This window comes from Elgaria multicarinata, chromosome 4 (genome assembly GCF_023053635.1).
Source record: "Elgaria multicarinata webbii isolate HBS135686 ecotype San Diego chromosome 4, rElgMul1.1.pri, whole genome shotgun sequence".
Classification (NCBI taxonomy): domain Eukaryota; kingdom Metazoa; phylum Chordata; class Lepidosauria; order Squamata; family Anguidae; genus Elgaria; species Elgaria multicarinata.
In genome coordinates, this window is record NC_086174.1 from 1,710,946 (window position 1) to 1,724,106 (window position 13,161).

The 13,161-nt window shown below is 51.0% G+C and overlaps 2 protein-coding genes across 3 annotated transcripts in view; one reads left to right on the forward strand and one right to left on the reverse strand.

Moving 5' to 3' along the window:
* The window catches only part of CLU (clusterin), a 445,162-nt gene that overhangs the window by 387,273 nt on the left and 44,728 nt on the right, over nt 1-13,161 (forward strand). The window lies entirely within an intron of this gene.
* Nucleotides 1-13,161, reverse strand: part of SCARA3 (scavenger receptor class A member 3) — a 30,661-nt gene that overhangs the window by 9,421 nt on the left and 8,079 nt on the right. For both annotated transcript variants that reach the window (XM_063123693.1, XM_063123694.1), the window contains exons 2-3: nt 10,526-10,579; nt 8,738-8,857 (exon numbers count right to left, since the gene is read on the reverse strand). In XM_063123693.1, the coding sequence (XP_062979763.1) occupies nt 8,738-8,857; nt 10,526-10,579 (174 nt within the window). The remainder of the gene's footprint in view (nt 1-8,737; nt 8,858-10,525; nt 10,580-13,161) is intronic.

The window sequence follows — 13,161 nt, forward strand, 5'->3', positions numbered from 1 at the left end:
TACATGGTGACAATTAGGACATTGGAGCCCGTCTACATTACTCAGTCAGTTTTTTACATGATGGTCTGGCCTCTTACGTGTCAGAAGTGGTCTCTGCAATCTGCACATGACTTTATTAGGGTGACCCTATGGAAAGGAGGACAGGACTCATGTATCTTTAACAGTTGCATAGAAAAGGGAATTTCAGCAGGTGTCATTTGAATATATGGAAAACCTGGTGAAATCCCCTCTTCATCGCAACAGTTAAAGCTGCAGGAGCTATACTAGAGTGACCAGATCTAAAAGAGGGCAGGGCACCTGCAGCTTTAACTGTGGTGATGAAGAGGAAATTTCACCAGGTTCTCCATATACAAATGACACCTGCTGAAATTCCCTTTTCAATACCAACTGTTAAAGATACAGGAGCCCTGTCCTCCTTTCCATAGGGTCACCCTAACTTTATTTTTGCTTTTTAAAAAAGCCAGCCACTTCTGTTCTGAAGGGAAAAGCAGCAACATGGGCCCTTGATCCAGAACAGACTCCTGATGAGGACTGGGTTCTGGGCTGGCGGTTTCCTCTTGAAAAAAACCTCCTGCCCCCACCCACTCCTGCTAGTAGTTTCAAGAATTGGTACCTACATCTGGTAGCTTTTCTCTTCCCTGCTCATCACATTTCCCTTTTGGATCACACCCATTCATTTTTTAAACTCTGTATTGTGCTTATATTAGATGCGTAATAATAACAATGACGTTGATGATAGCCAATGTGCTGTTTGCAGTAAGGGGCAAATAACAGCTGATCCCTTGACAATTTTGGCTTTGGTGGGCGACTCGCCTGCTGGGCAGCCAAAAGGACCAGCTGAGCCCCTTCCAACTCTGCTATTCTATGACCAAGAACTTGTTTTTTGTTTAAAAGACCCAAACAAATTCAAGGAAGCTGAGACGCTCCGTGTGCCATGTCTCTGTGTTCACAGCTCTCTCTCTCTGTGTCTCTGTCTCTGTCTCTCCTGAATATGCAAAAGTCAGGACTGGGCTCTTTTCACAAGGAGCTCTTTCTGTTTCTGAACTGAAATCTTGCTCAGACTTTCCGGCAGTAGCTTCCCTTGTCTCCTTCCTCCTAGGCTTAATTTCCAAGAGAGTGCCTTAGCCAGGGTTTTCCCTTTCTAATGTCCTACATTTATTGGAGGCTCCACCAGTACCAGCAGCAGGGGTTCCAGGCGGCCAGCCACAGCTGGGCCAAACCAAGGCAAGAGAGAAAGATGAGACCCTGTGAGTATCTGTGGGGAGGATGCTGTTTTCTCGGTTGCAATTTCCATCTGGCATAAATCCACAGCTGCTCCTGCCTTAAAATGGCTTTGACAGATCCTGCTCTTTATGACAGCTTACAGAGGGTTACATTTCATTTTGTTTCATTTAAAATATTTCTAGGCCATCTTTGAGAGAAAGAGCGCTCCAAAGGCAGCGTGCAACAATAAAATTCACAGTTGCAACAATAAAAACACCAAACATTCCAGCATAAGACAAAATGTACAACATACAATTGCAGCTACAACCCATTTCTGGAGGTAGGCCAAAGTAACAAATTAAGTTTTTCAGGGCCTTCCTAAATGTTACCTCTGATGGCAGCTCATTCCAGAGGTGTGAGGCCACTGCAGACAAGGCCAAAATGCAGGGAGGCTGATATCATAGAATCATAGAATAGCAGAGTTGGAAGGGGCCTACAAGGCCATCGAGTCCAACCCCCTGCTCAAGGCAGGAATCCACCCTAATATGGATGAAGGCAACACTACAAGCAATTTGGTCTAAATTCTTTAAGGTGTTAAAGGTAAAAAAATAAAAGGACTTTAAATTGGGCTCAGCTGGCACAGTTGCCATGTCTAACCCTACTGCCCTTGTTTTGGGAGAAGGTGTTTCAGGTAATCAATCAGAATCAGATTCAGAACTAGAATTATAGAATAGTAGAGTTGGAAGGGACCTATAAGGCCATGGAGTCCAACCCCCTGCTCAGTGCAGGAATCCACCCTAAAGCATCCCTGACAGATGATTGTCCAGCTGCCTCTTGAAGGCCTCTCATGTGGGAGAGGCCACAACCTCCCTAGGTAACTGGTTCCATTGCCGTACTGCTCTAACAGTCAGGAAGTTTTTCCTGATGTCCAGCTGGAATCTGGCTTCCTTTGAGCTTGTTATTCCGTGTCCTGCACTCTGGGAGGATCGAGAAGAGTTCCTGGCCCTCCTCTGTGAGACAACCTTTTAAGTATTTGAAGAGTGCTGTCATGTCTCCCCTCCATCTTCTCTTCTCCAGGCTAAACATGCCCAGTTCTCTTCATAGGGCTTTGTTTCCAGACCCCTGATCATCCTGGTTGCCCTCCTCTGAACAGGCTCCAGCTTGTCTGCGTCCTTCTTGAATTGTGGAGCCTAGAACTGGACACAGCGCTGGACACCAGCCAGCCTGTACCAGTGGGGGAGGAAGCTCTCACGGGTGATTCCTCAGCTGGGAGTCAGCCCCTTCCAGAGCTTATCTCCTCAAGGTCAAATCCTACACACTCACTGGGAAGTGAGCCTTCTTCTGGGGGCGAGCGTTCCGAAACACTAACTGATGCTAGGATCCGCCGGAAGCTGAAACGCCCGGTGCCCTGGGAAAGTCAGAGAGAATACACCAGGCCTACCACCACCGCAACAGGCGCTTTGAAGCTTTGAAGTTACAGGCATTTGAGAAGTAACTTCTCTCTCTTCTTGAATGGACAATTGTCTTGCTTAGTTTGCATAGTTTTGCCTGGGGGAGGGGTCGCTTCAAAGAGGTTAGACTCTATTCAGGTTGAAGAGATGTTTGTTGCTTAATAAAAGCTTTGTGGATTACTTAGCAAGCAACATTTGCCTCCCATCGAAAGCACAAGCGCCTGAGAGACACGACAACAGTATAGGCATTCAATGTCCTGATCGCTTTGCCTCCACCAGTACAGGGGCGGCTGCATTCGGCACCTGCTGAAGTTTCTGGACTGTCTTCAAAGGCCGCTCCATGTAAAGCACACTGCAGTAGTCTAGCCTGAATGTCACTAGTGCATAGATGACTGAGGCAAGGTCCGTCCTCCCCAGATAGGGCCGCAGCTGGAGTACACTCCTGGACACCGCAGCCTCCTAAGCTGAGCCAGTTAGCTCAGAGTCCAGGAGGACTCCCAGACTGTGCACTGGGGTCTTTCGGGGAGGGGGGGCAGCCCCATTTAAATCCAGTTGTAGTAAACTTTCCCAACCCACAGTACCTCCGTCTTGTCTGGATTAAGAAAAAGGGGAAGGAAAAGGTAGATGAGGTACAGGGTGGGGGAGGAACAGGGAAACACCATGCCGTTATTTTAATGAAAACTAAAGGCTTCAGGGAAAAGGTGGGGCTTGTTTGCAGCTGTATGGGATTCACCAGGTGGAGCACCTGCAGGCATAGGACAAGCAATGCCAAAACTACCCCCCCCCTTCGGCAACCCCGTGCCGTCGCTGTTGCACACCAGCCAGCTACAGAACGGCAGGTTGTTCCTCGCCCTCTTTCTCCTTCTCTCCCTCGCTCCAGTTTCAAAACGGCACGGCTGATTCTGCCACCTGGCAAAAGGGCGGGTCTGGCATTCTGGCACTAACCTCAGTTGGCTATATTCAACAGCCACGAAACAAAGACCTTTTCTCCGTTGAGCTACACTCTTCCCTCTCCACAACAGAAAGCCACGGCGGTACGTGGCATGGGAAATCCACGTGCTTTAAAAAGACGTCACTGCAGCCATACCGCAATGCTGGTGACGTGTGTCCGCGTGTGTGCGTGCCTGCCTGAAGCTGCTATATGACTCATTGGGGGAAATGTCCAGGTACCCCTATGCCTTTATATGTTTTCCGGCAGTGCAAATTGTGGTTTGTGTACGTGTGTTTGATTTTAATAGGGAAATTGTCCAATAGCATCATAGAATCATAGAACAGCAGAGTTGGAAGGGGCCTCTGAGGCCATCGAGTCCAACCCCCTGCTCAATGCAGGAATCCACCCTAAAGCATCCCCGACAGATGCTTGTCCAGCTGCTTCTTGAATGCCTCTAGGGTGGGAGAGCCCACAACCTCCCGAGGTAACTGGTTCCATTGTCGTACTGCCCTAATAGTCAGGAAGTTTTTCCTGATGTCCAGCAGGAATCTGGCTTCCTGTCACTTGAGCCCATTATTCCGTGTCCTGCACTCTGGGAGGATCGAGAAGAGATCCTGGCCCTCCTCTAGTATTTGAAGAGTGCTCTCACGTCTCCCCTCAATCTTCTCTTCCACAGGCTAAACATGCCCAGTTCTTTCAGTCTCTCTTCATAGGGCTTTGTTTCCAGACCCCTGATCATCCTAGCTGCCCTCCTCTGAACACGCTCCAGCTTGTCTGCGTCCTTCTTGAATTGTGGAGCCCAGAACTGGACGCAATACTCTAGATGAGGCCTAACCAGGGCCGAAAAGAGAGGAACCAGTACCTCACGTGATTTGGAAGCCATACTTCTATTAATGCAGCCCAAAATAGCATTGGCCTTTCTTGCAGCCATATCGCACTGTTGGCTCATATTCAGCTTGCGATCTACAACAATTCCAAGATCCTTCTCGTTTGTAGTATTTCTGAGCCAAGTAGTCTGAAACAGAACGATTCCTCTCTCGAACAACAGCTGATCTTCCAAAAAACGTTTAAGCCCTTTTTCACGGCTCCTAAGCACAATTACTAGGGACCTAATCCAAGTAAATTCCCAGAGGACTGGGCAGTAAGGCTGCACGGTCCTAGGCATGCTTGCTTAGAAGTAAGCCACAAAGAAACGGACAAAACATACTTCTGAGCAGGCGTGCCTGGGAGCAGCCTGCACATGCCTTTGGCGAAAGCTTTTCCTCTGGCATCACCCTCCAGGTGTGTTGGACTAGAGGTCCCATCCTCCCCAGCCAACATGCTGGGTTAGGCTGATCTAGAGGGGGAAAAGGACAGAAAGTGTTTTCATGAATGGAATTTTGGAACAGCCTTCAGTTCACAGCCGGGAGGATTCGCTTGTGATTTCCATCCTGGGGTCTCCCCCTGGGAGTGTCCATCCCTCCCCGCTACATTCTTGGTTGTTCCACATCCCCAAATCCAATCTGGGTGTTATGAACTGCTGAAATGAGAAAGGGGGTCCTGGGGGCGTTGGGTGAGCTAGGCCCTCCCTCCGTCTCCTGGGAGCGCAGAGCAGGGCCCTGTTGTGCCAAGTGCCGGGACGGGACTCAGGCCTCAGGTTCCTCCTCTCTGCGCAGTGCCAGGCCCAGAACTAAGGTACGACCTCAGGGTATGAGAGCTCAAGAGGGGGGAGGGATCCTTGCAGCCCCCAAATAACACCGTGCCTTGGCCCCTCCCTCCTAAGGTGGCAGGAAAGACGCATAAGGGCCTCCCCGCAACGGGCCACCTGGACTGCCAGTCCTGCCAAGAGGCCCTGGGTGGTCTTCTTAGCGGAGCCTCACATAAAAGGGCCTTCTTGGAGAGATGGGAGCCTGGATTCTTCAGTTGGCTGCAGCAGCAGCAAGCGAGGAAGTGCCCCAGGCGCAGCGTTTCTGGATGGAAACAGAGTCCAGGGGCGGCAACTTCCTCCCTTTTCCTAGACAGCCTGAGAACAGCCGTAAGGGGGCTGGTTCATGCCCTGTTCAGGGGCAGTGCTGAAGCCTGGGCCCTCACTGCAGGCCAAGCACAGATCTGACACGCGGGTGGGGGGCGGGGAGAGCACAGGGGGAGGAGGGTTGCCAGCCTCTCTTTGGCCCAGAGTCAGAGCTCCATCACACCAGCGTTTTATCGCACTTTCGTCATGCCTTGTTTACCATTCCCCCCCCCCTCCCGCGACCCTCATACGGACGGACGTCTCCCCTGCGTCCTGCAGTCATCTCCCTCCCCTCCATTTTCCAGGTTTTTCTGGGGCGGAGAAAGTGCAGTATTTTTTCTCCACGTGGGATAAAACTGCCCTTCCGTCCCCATGTATTGCCGTCCTCACGCTATGTTGCAGAACGTCCCTTCTCGGATGGGGGTGTGTGCATTGACAAAAGACGAGGGCGTGGGGCAGTGCTCCCGTAGAACCGCTCAACTGCTTAACCAGGAAGGGGGAGGGAGGGAGAGGGGGCGTGCGAAGACCCCACACAGAAGGGACCATCATCTCACCTCTAAAGGCAGAAACCGTCCAGCCGATGAAACGCTAAAATGCTAGGCAACAAAACCAGGGGAGAGGGGGAGAAGGCACCCACGCCCATCACAATGTCCATCAACCACAAGAACCAATGAACTGGAGGGGGAAGGAGAAGGGGACAGGGTGGGGCGGGCGCAAGAGCGGAAGAGCGAATGAGTGAAAAGAGATTTCGCCGATACAATGGCGATACCAGGAAGGCACCTGAAAGGGACCAGTGCTTGACGCGCTAATGAAACGGAGGCGGAAACCATGGATCATACCTAGGGAAAAAAGAAGGTGTGATGCGATGGAAACCCCCCCCCAGTCTAATTATTTATTTATTTATTTATTTATTTATTTATTTATTTATATAGCACCATCAATGTACATGGTGCTGTACAGATTGAATCACTTGTCCCCCTGGAAGGGCTGCGCTCTGGGGCGAGGGGGTTATGCTTCCATTGCCATACCACTGTAGCCGAGGGAACAAATAGGGCAGCACACCACAAGGCAGCCTGGTGCCCTCCAGATGTGTGGGATTACAGCTCCCAGCATCCCCAGCCAGCAAACCCTCAGCCTCGGCCTGTGCAACGCAGACTGTGGTGAATAAAAAGGGGGCGGCATGGGAGAGACAAGTGCCTGCAAAGCGGGCAGGGCCTGATCCAGTAAGGGTAAAGCGCTCCCCTCCCTTGCCTGAGTGGTGTGAAGTCCAGAGGAAGCAATATAGGGTGGGGTTTACTTTAGATGCAGGAACTCAGAGCGCCCTGGGAAGAGCAATTTATTTGTAAATACCGAGGCAGCACACATTGGGAGCGAGCGGACTCTCCCAAACCTGGCAGCACAACTGCAATTCCTGCACCAGGTTTCCAAAGACAGCAACAGCGCCCCAAGGGTGCTCCTCTTTTAGCCCATCCCAGCTCCAAAACGTCACGTTCTCTGTCCGCCTCTGTCTCCAGTGCTGCGCACCAGGGCACCACACCAGGACGAGGAATGCCTCGCCAAAGGGGTCCAAGGATGACCTCAGCCACTTGCCCTCTTTACAGGCACGTCCCAAGCCTGGGGCCTGGCCAGCCAATGTCCCCAAAACCGCTGTGAGGCGGCGTTGTAGATATGTGTCTGTTTGCTCTGGAACAAGACTGGTGTCTGGTAGCTCCTCTAGCAGTGTCACACTCGAGGTCATAGAATCATAGAATAGCAGAGTTGGAAAGGGCCTACAAGGCCATCGAGCCCAACCCCCTGCTCAAGGCAGGAATCCACCCTAAAGCATCCCTGACAGAGGGTTGTCCAGCTGCCTCTTGAAGGCCTCTAGTGTGGGAGAGCCCACAACCTCCCTAGGAAACTGATTCTACTGCCGTACTGCTCTAACAATTTGGAAGTTTTTCCTGATCATAGAATCATAGAATAGCAGAGTTGGAAAGGGCCTACAAGGCCATCGAGTCCAACCCCCTGCTCAATGCAGGAATCCACCCTAAAGCATCCCTGACAGGTGGTTGTCCAGCTGCCTCTTGAAGGACTCTCGTGTGGGAGAGCCCACCACCTCCCTAGGTAACCGGTTCCTTTGTCGTACTGCTCTAACAGTCAGGAAGATTTTCCTGATGTCCAGCCGGAATCTGGCTTCCTTTAACTTGAGCCCGTTATTCCGTGTCCTGCACTCTGGGAGGATCGAGAAGAGATCCTGGCCCTCCTCTGTGTGACAACCTTTCAAGTGTTTGAAGAGTGCTCTCATGTCTCCCCTCCATCTTCTCTTCTCCAGGCTAAACCTGCCCAGTTCTCTAGGCTTTGTTTCCAGACCCCTGATCATCCTGGTTGCCCTCCTCTGAACACGCTCCAGCTTGTCTGCATCCTTCTTGAATTGTGGAGCCCAGAACTGGACGCAATACTCTAGATGAGGCCTAACCAGGGCCGAATAGAGAGGAACCAGGACCTCACGTGATTTGGAAGCTATACTTCTATTAATGCAGCCCAAAATAGCATTGGCCTTTCTTGCAGCCATATCGCACTGTTGGCTCATATTCAGCTTGCGATCTACAACAATTCCAAGATCCTTCTCGTTGGTAGTATTGCTGAGCCAAGTATCCCCCTTCTTGTAACTGTGCCTTTGGTTTCTATTTCCTAAATGTAGAACTTGGCATTTATCCCTATTAAATTTCATTCTGTTGTTTTCTGCCCAGCACTCCAGCCTATCAAGATCCCTTTGAAGTTTGTTTCTGTCTTCCAGGGTATTCGTTCTCCCACCGAATTTGGTGTCATCTGCAAATTGGATAAGCGTTCCCTGCCACATCCAGGGTACAATGATGAACTCAGCCTGGTTTGGACTGATTTCCATCTTTCCCAATTTACCAGGTGCACACCTGGCGAGAAGGGCCTCGTAGAATTGTGTCAGAGTGAGGTGCTGGTGATGTGGTCCTTCAGGGATCAGCTCCCTGAAGGTTGGCAGAAATTAGATCTTCTTGATTTATGGCTCTTCCTTCTTCCAGAGGTTAGAAAGAAGCCTGAACGAGGACCGGCCCTTCCCTGCTGCTTTTGATCCCTCGGGATCTGAGGCCTGGGCTGCAAAAAAGCTGAGAGCCAGAGGGGGAGGGGGGGAGACGTTCCCTTACTCACCCAGAGCTGCCAGCACCACGACCGTCAGCACCAGCAAGACGACAAAGACGTACAGCACTTTCACGGACGTTTGGAGCGTCAGGGTCTTCTCACACTGGCTGCAGTTGGTCCTCGTCCGGCCTGCCGGGGATGAAGCAGGGATGGAGAATCTGGAGGGTCTTGGGGGTCACCGTGCCAAGTTTAAACGAGACAACCCCAGGGGTGAATGACTAGGAGAGAGGGGGGCTAGAACTTACATTTGCCCAGAAGGTCCTCCATCTGGCCAGACCACTCTGCCCACTAATTATCTAGAAGTCTTTGCTGGGATGACTCATTCTGTACATGTTCAGTTCCCCTTCCCCCCTTTTAAGTACATGCTAGGGCAGAGTGCCAGCCATTGAAAATAAAATTCCAAAGCTAAATGATGCTCCAGGTTTACATTAAATAGTTGTTACAAACAACAACAATATGCATTCTCCTCTCTCACTCTGCCGCCCTGTTCAGACGACACGCTAAGCCACGGTGGTCAAGCATTTTGAGCTAAACGTTCTGCTTAGCATGTCATGTAAACTATTCCTAACAATGGTGGCTACATAATCACGGTTTAAACATACTTACTAACCATTTGCCGCAAAAGGGTTAGCGGCCTCACCATGGATTAGCGTGTTTGTCTGAACAGGCCCTCTGCCTCTCTCTCATGCACACACAAGCATTGTGTAGAATTTCTGATGGACAGCTCTGGATAATGTCTAATATTACAGAGAGGCCATGAACTCAGGAGGGGGTGGAAGTCAATTCCAAATCTGGCAAGCGTGCTTCTAGGATAGACATGGTCCCTAACAACGCTGCTCTTCAGAACAGGCTTTCAGAATATTTCACAGTGTGGTCCTCTGCTCATTACTCAAACCTGAATCCTACAGTGCCCAACAGGGTTCGTTCCCAAGTCAACATGCACGGCGCTGCCACCCTAAACTACCTTAAGGATGCGCCTGCAGTGGGATGTGTACAAAGGCCCCTTCCCCTGATACACAACTCCTTCTACCTGCATGTCCAGGGCTCTGAGGCACGGGGGGGGCTCCAAGCTGCAGAAGCAATCGTGTTCAAAAATGCATTTAAAAACAAACAAAAAACCTGTGTGTTTTCAAATCTGCATTTTCAAAAAAAACACACAACGCATTTTCACACTCTAGCCAATGGGGATTGACTATACACACCTCTGAAAAATACTCACAGATGTGTGCACTTTTCCCATTGGAATGAGCTGAAAAGCAGGTCGGAAATGAAAATGAGCCTCAAGGTGATTTTCAGAGAATTCAGGCGAGCTGAAAACCTGCTGGTTCTGCCCCATCCCTCGGGAACGACAATAGAGCAGCCTATGGCCCAAATATTGTCCCTTGCTGACCAAGGATGCTGAGCTGCATCTCCCAGATCAGGTGACGTTGCAAGAGATTCTGCAGGTCCTACGGTGCAGGCACCTGGGCAGCGAAACGTGGCCTTGGGTGGGCCTCGCACGACCCACGTGCCGGCTCCTGGCTCTACTCGTGGGCCAAGCGCTCTCGGCGTCCAAGCTCCGCTCTTCCCAACCTCCACTGAGGCAGGACAAAGCTCCTCTGAGGCCCACTCTCCTTGGTGTGGCAAGCCCCCAGAGAGGGGCTGGTGGGGTCAGAGATGGAGCGGAGCCCAAATGGACCCGGGATCTGGGAGGGGGGGTTTGAAAAGAACGGGGGGAAGCAGAGAGCCATTCCCAACACCTCCCACTCCTTGAATAAAGGGGAAACGCTCCCAGCTGTGCTTCAGCGGCCCTCTTACCATTTGGCCTGTATCTGAAGGACGGCATCTCGTCGTCTTCTCCAATGAGGTCCTCTTTTGAAACACAAGAAGAAATAAAAAGAACGATGCATCAAGTGCCTCCAACTGCCAAGCACCCGACAACACAGGCATGCCAGAAACCACTTTTATTGGGGCCGGACTGGCACCCCGGGTGGGCCGGCTTTGGCTCCCAGGTCGGGATTCAGTGTGCAGCCAAAGCAGTGGTCCATGCCTCATCGTGAGACATCCTCAGCCAATCTTCCAGTGTGTGGAAGCCAGGAGCAAAGGAGAAGGACGTCCGCCTGGAGGCATCCCAGAGACAAGGAGGAGGGAGGGAGGGAAGAAGCCGCCTGGCTGATGGCCGCCCCTGTTTCTAAGCCAGAGCCACGGGATGATGCCCCCCTCTTGGGCTTGCTGTAGCCTTGTGGATGTCTTGCTTTGGCAGGGCTTGAGTGAGAGAAGGCCTCGGAGGTTCCTCCTCCCAACTGTATGATTCCATGTTTCAGTCATGGAAGAAGAAGCAAAGAGCCAGCAGAGCAAGGACAGTTCGCCCCCCGCCCCGTCCTCCTTTCCGCTAGCCTTCCTACTTTGAGGGAAGGGGGCGAGGAGGATGGACAATGGGAGGGGGGGTAGGGTTAGGGTCTCACAGGCTGGGCAGGGTAGCTGTGCCCACAAGGAAGGGACAGGGAGGTGGACGTGTCTCAGCCTTGTTCCTTTCAAGGAACTGGTAACTTAAATACCCAAAAGCCTCAATAGGGTGAACTGGGTCATCACTTTCTCACCACCTTCCCCAACCTGGTGCCCTCCAGATGTGTTGGGCTGCAGCACCTGTACTCCAACACATCTGGAGGGCACCAGGTTGGGGAAGGCTGCTTTAGTTGGACCAATTAAAATGTGAACAAAATCACAAAAAAAGACGTTGAGGCGTTGAGTCTCCCAGAATCTTCTTTAGGCGGGACGTTATTTAATCGATCAAGGCTGGGGTGGGTGGGGGTGGGGGTGGGAGAGAAAGCCATGCATGGTATTGAAGGCCCAAACGCTGCTGTCAACTTTTCTTGGATTGGGCCCAGAGGCCTGGTCTGAGGGCTCCTTAACCTCTAATTGCTTCATGCTGCAACTGGGTTTGTGCTGTTTTCGTTTCAAAAGATTTCTCTAGCTCACAATTTAAACCGCTGTTTTATTAGTTTTCTTCCATCTTTTATTGAGTCATTTTGCATTTTTAGGCCTGATTTCATATATTATTATTGGTTATTAGTTGCACTCTAGGTCATTGTGGCTGCAATCCTATGCCGCCTTCCTGGGAGTAAACCCCACTAAAAAAAATGGTGGGTTATCGTGATTAGGTGGCGGCTAAACACCACGGCCCTGTCACCCATGGCTTTGGTCTCTCTCTCTCTCTCCTAACAAGCTAGAGAAATAACCCAAGAACCTACCATGGATTGGAGAAGCAAATCATAGTTCCTGGTTCACACGTAATGGCTAACCAACCCGTGGATGGAAGGTCCATAGCTTAACTATTCCCAGTTAACAGGAGTGATTCCTGCCTAAGTCATGACAACCGACAATCATCATCATCATCATCATCATAATAATAATAATAATGGGCTGTCATTATGTGCAAACTGGATTAGTGGGACGTACTTCTGAGTCAATATATGCTGGATTGTGCTGTAAGTGTACTTTTAATGATACTGCAATTAATAAATAGATCAATACAGAAAGAAAGGTTTCTTTGGGGGGCAGGTTTCACATCTGGCCAAGATTCGTTTGCATGTCTCCTGTTGGTCCAGTTTTCGCGAGGCTCCTGGCCAGCTGAGTAAATCGGGGCGTAACACTATGCACATTTTGACAGAAAGGAAGTCCTACAAGCTTTTTTTTCTGTCGAAACGTGCATATGTTGCGCCCTCAAAGAAGTACCCGGGGCAGTGAACCCACTCTGGGTTTCAGTCAGAAGTCTACAGCAGCTATCTGAGGCGCTCTGCCTTGAACCTAGAATAGCTCCTTTAGCATTCTGACTGATGAGACCCAGAGTAGATGTAATGCCACACTCATAGAATCGTAGAGTTGGAAGGGGCCTCTAAGGCCATCGAGTCCAACCCCCTGCTCAATGCACTGACAGCCGCCCTCGTCTCCTTCCATCCTTCTGCCTTGTTTCTTCCTGAAAGAGGCATCACCCCGCCTGCCCCAAACATTGTGGTTAGCTTAAGTGACCAGGGAACACTAGGGATTTCTTTGCCGACCACAAGACGGGCAAGCTGACAGGAGCATCGCAGAGTCAGCGGGAGCCTTGGCCATGGAGGGCAGGAGACAGAGGCAGGGTTTTCAGAGCTATCACAGGAGGATCTTTGCCTTAGTGCAGCCTTCCTCAACCTGGGGCACTCCAGATGTGTTGGACTACAACTCCCAGAATGCCCCAGCCAGCGCTGGCTGGGGCATTCTGGGAGTTGTAGTCCAACACATCTGGAGCGCCCCAGGTTGAGGAAGGCTGCCTTAGTGGGTGTGTGTGTCCAGTTTTGCAACTTGCACTACCATTTACATACATACGACAGCGAATGCTGGATCGCCCCCCCCCCCGTCTTGTTCAGTATCAGGAGGACCAGCCACTTCTTACATAGTTTAAGCTGGAAAAAAAGGCG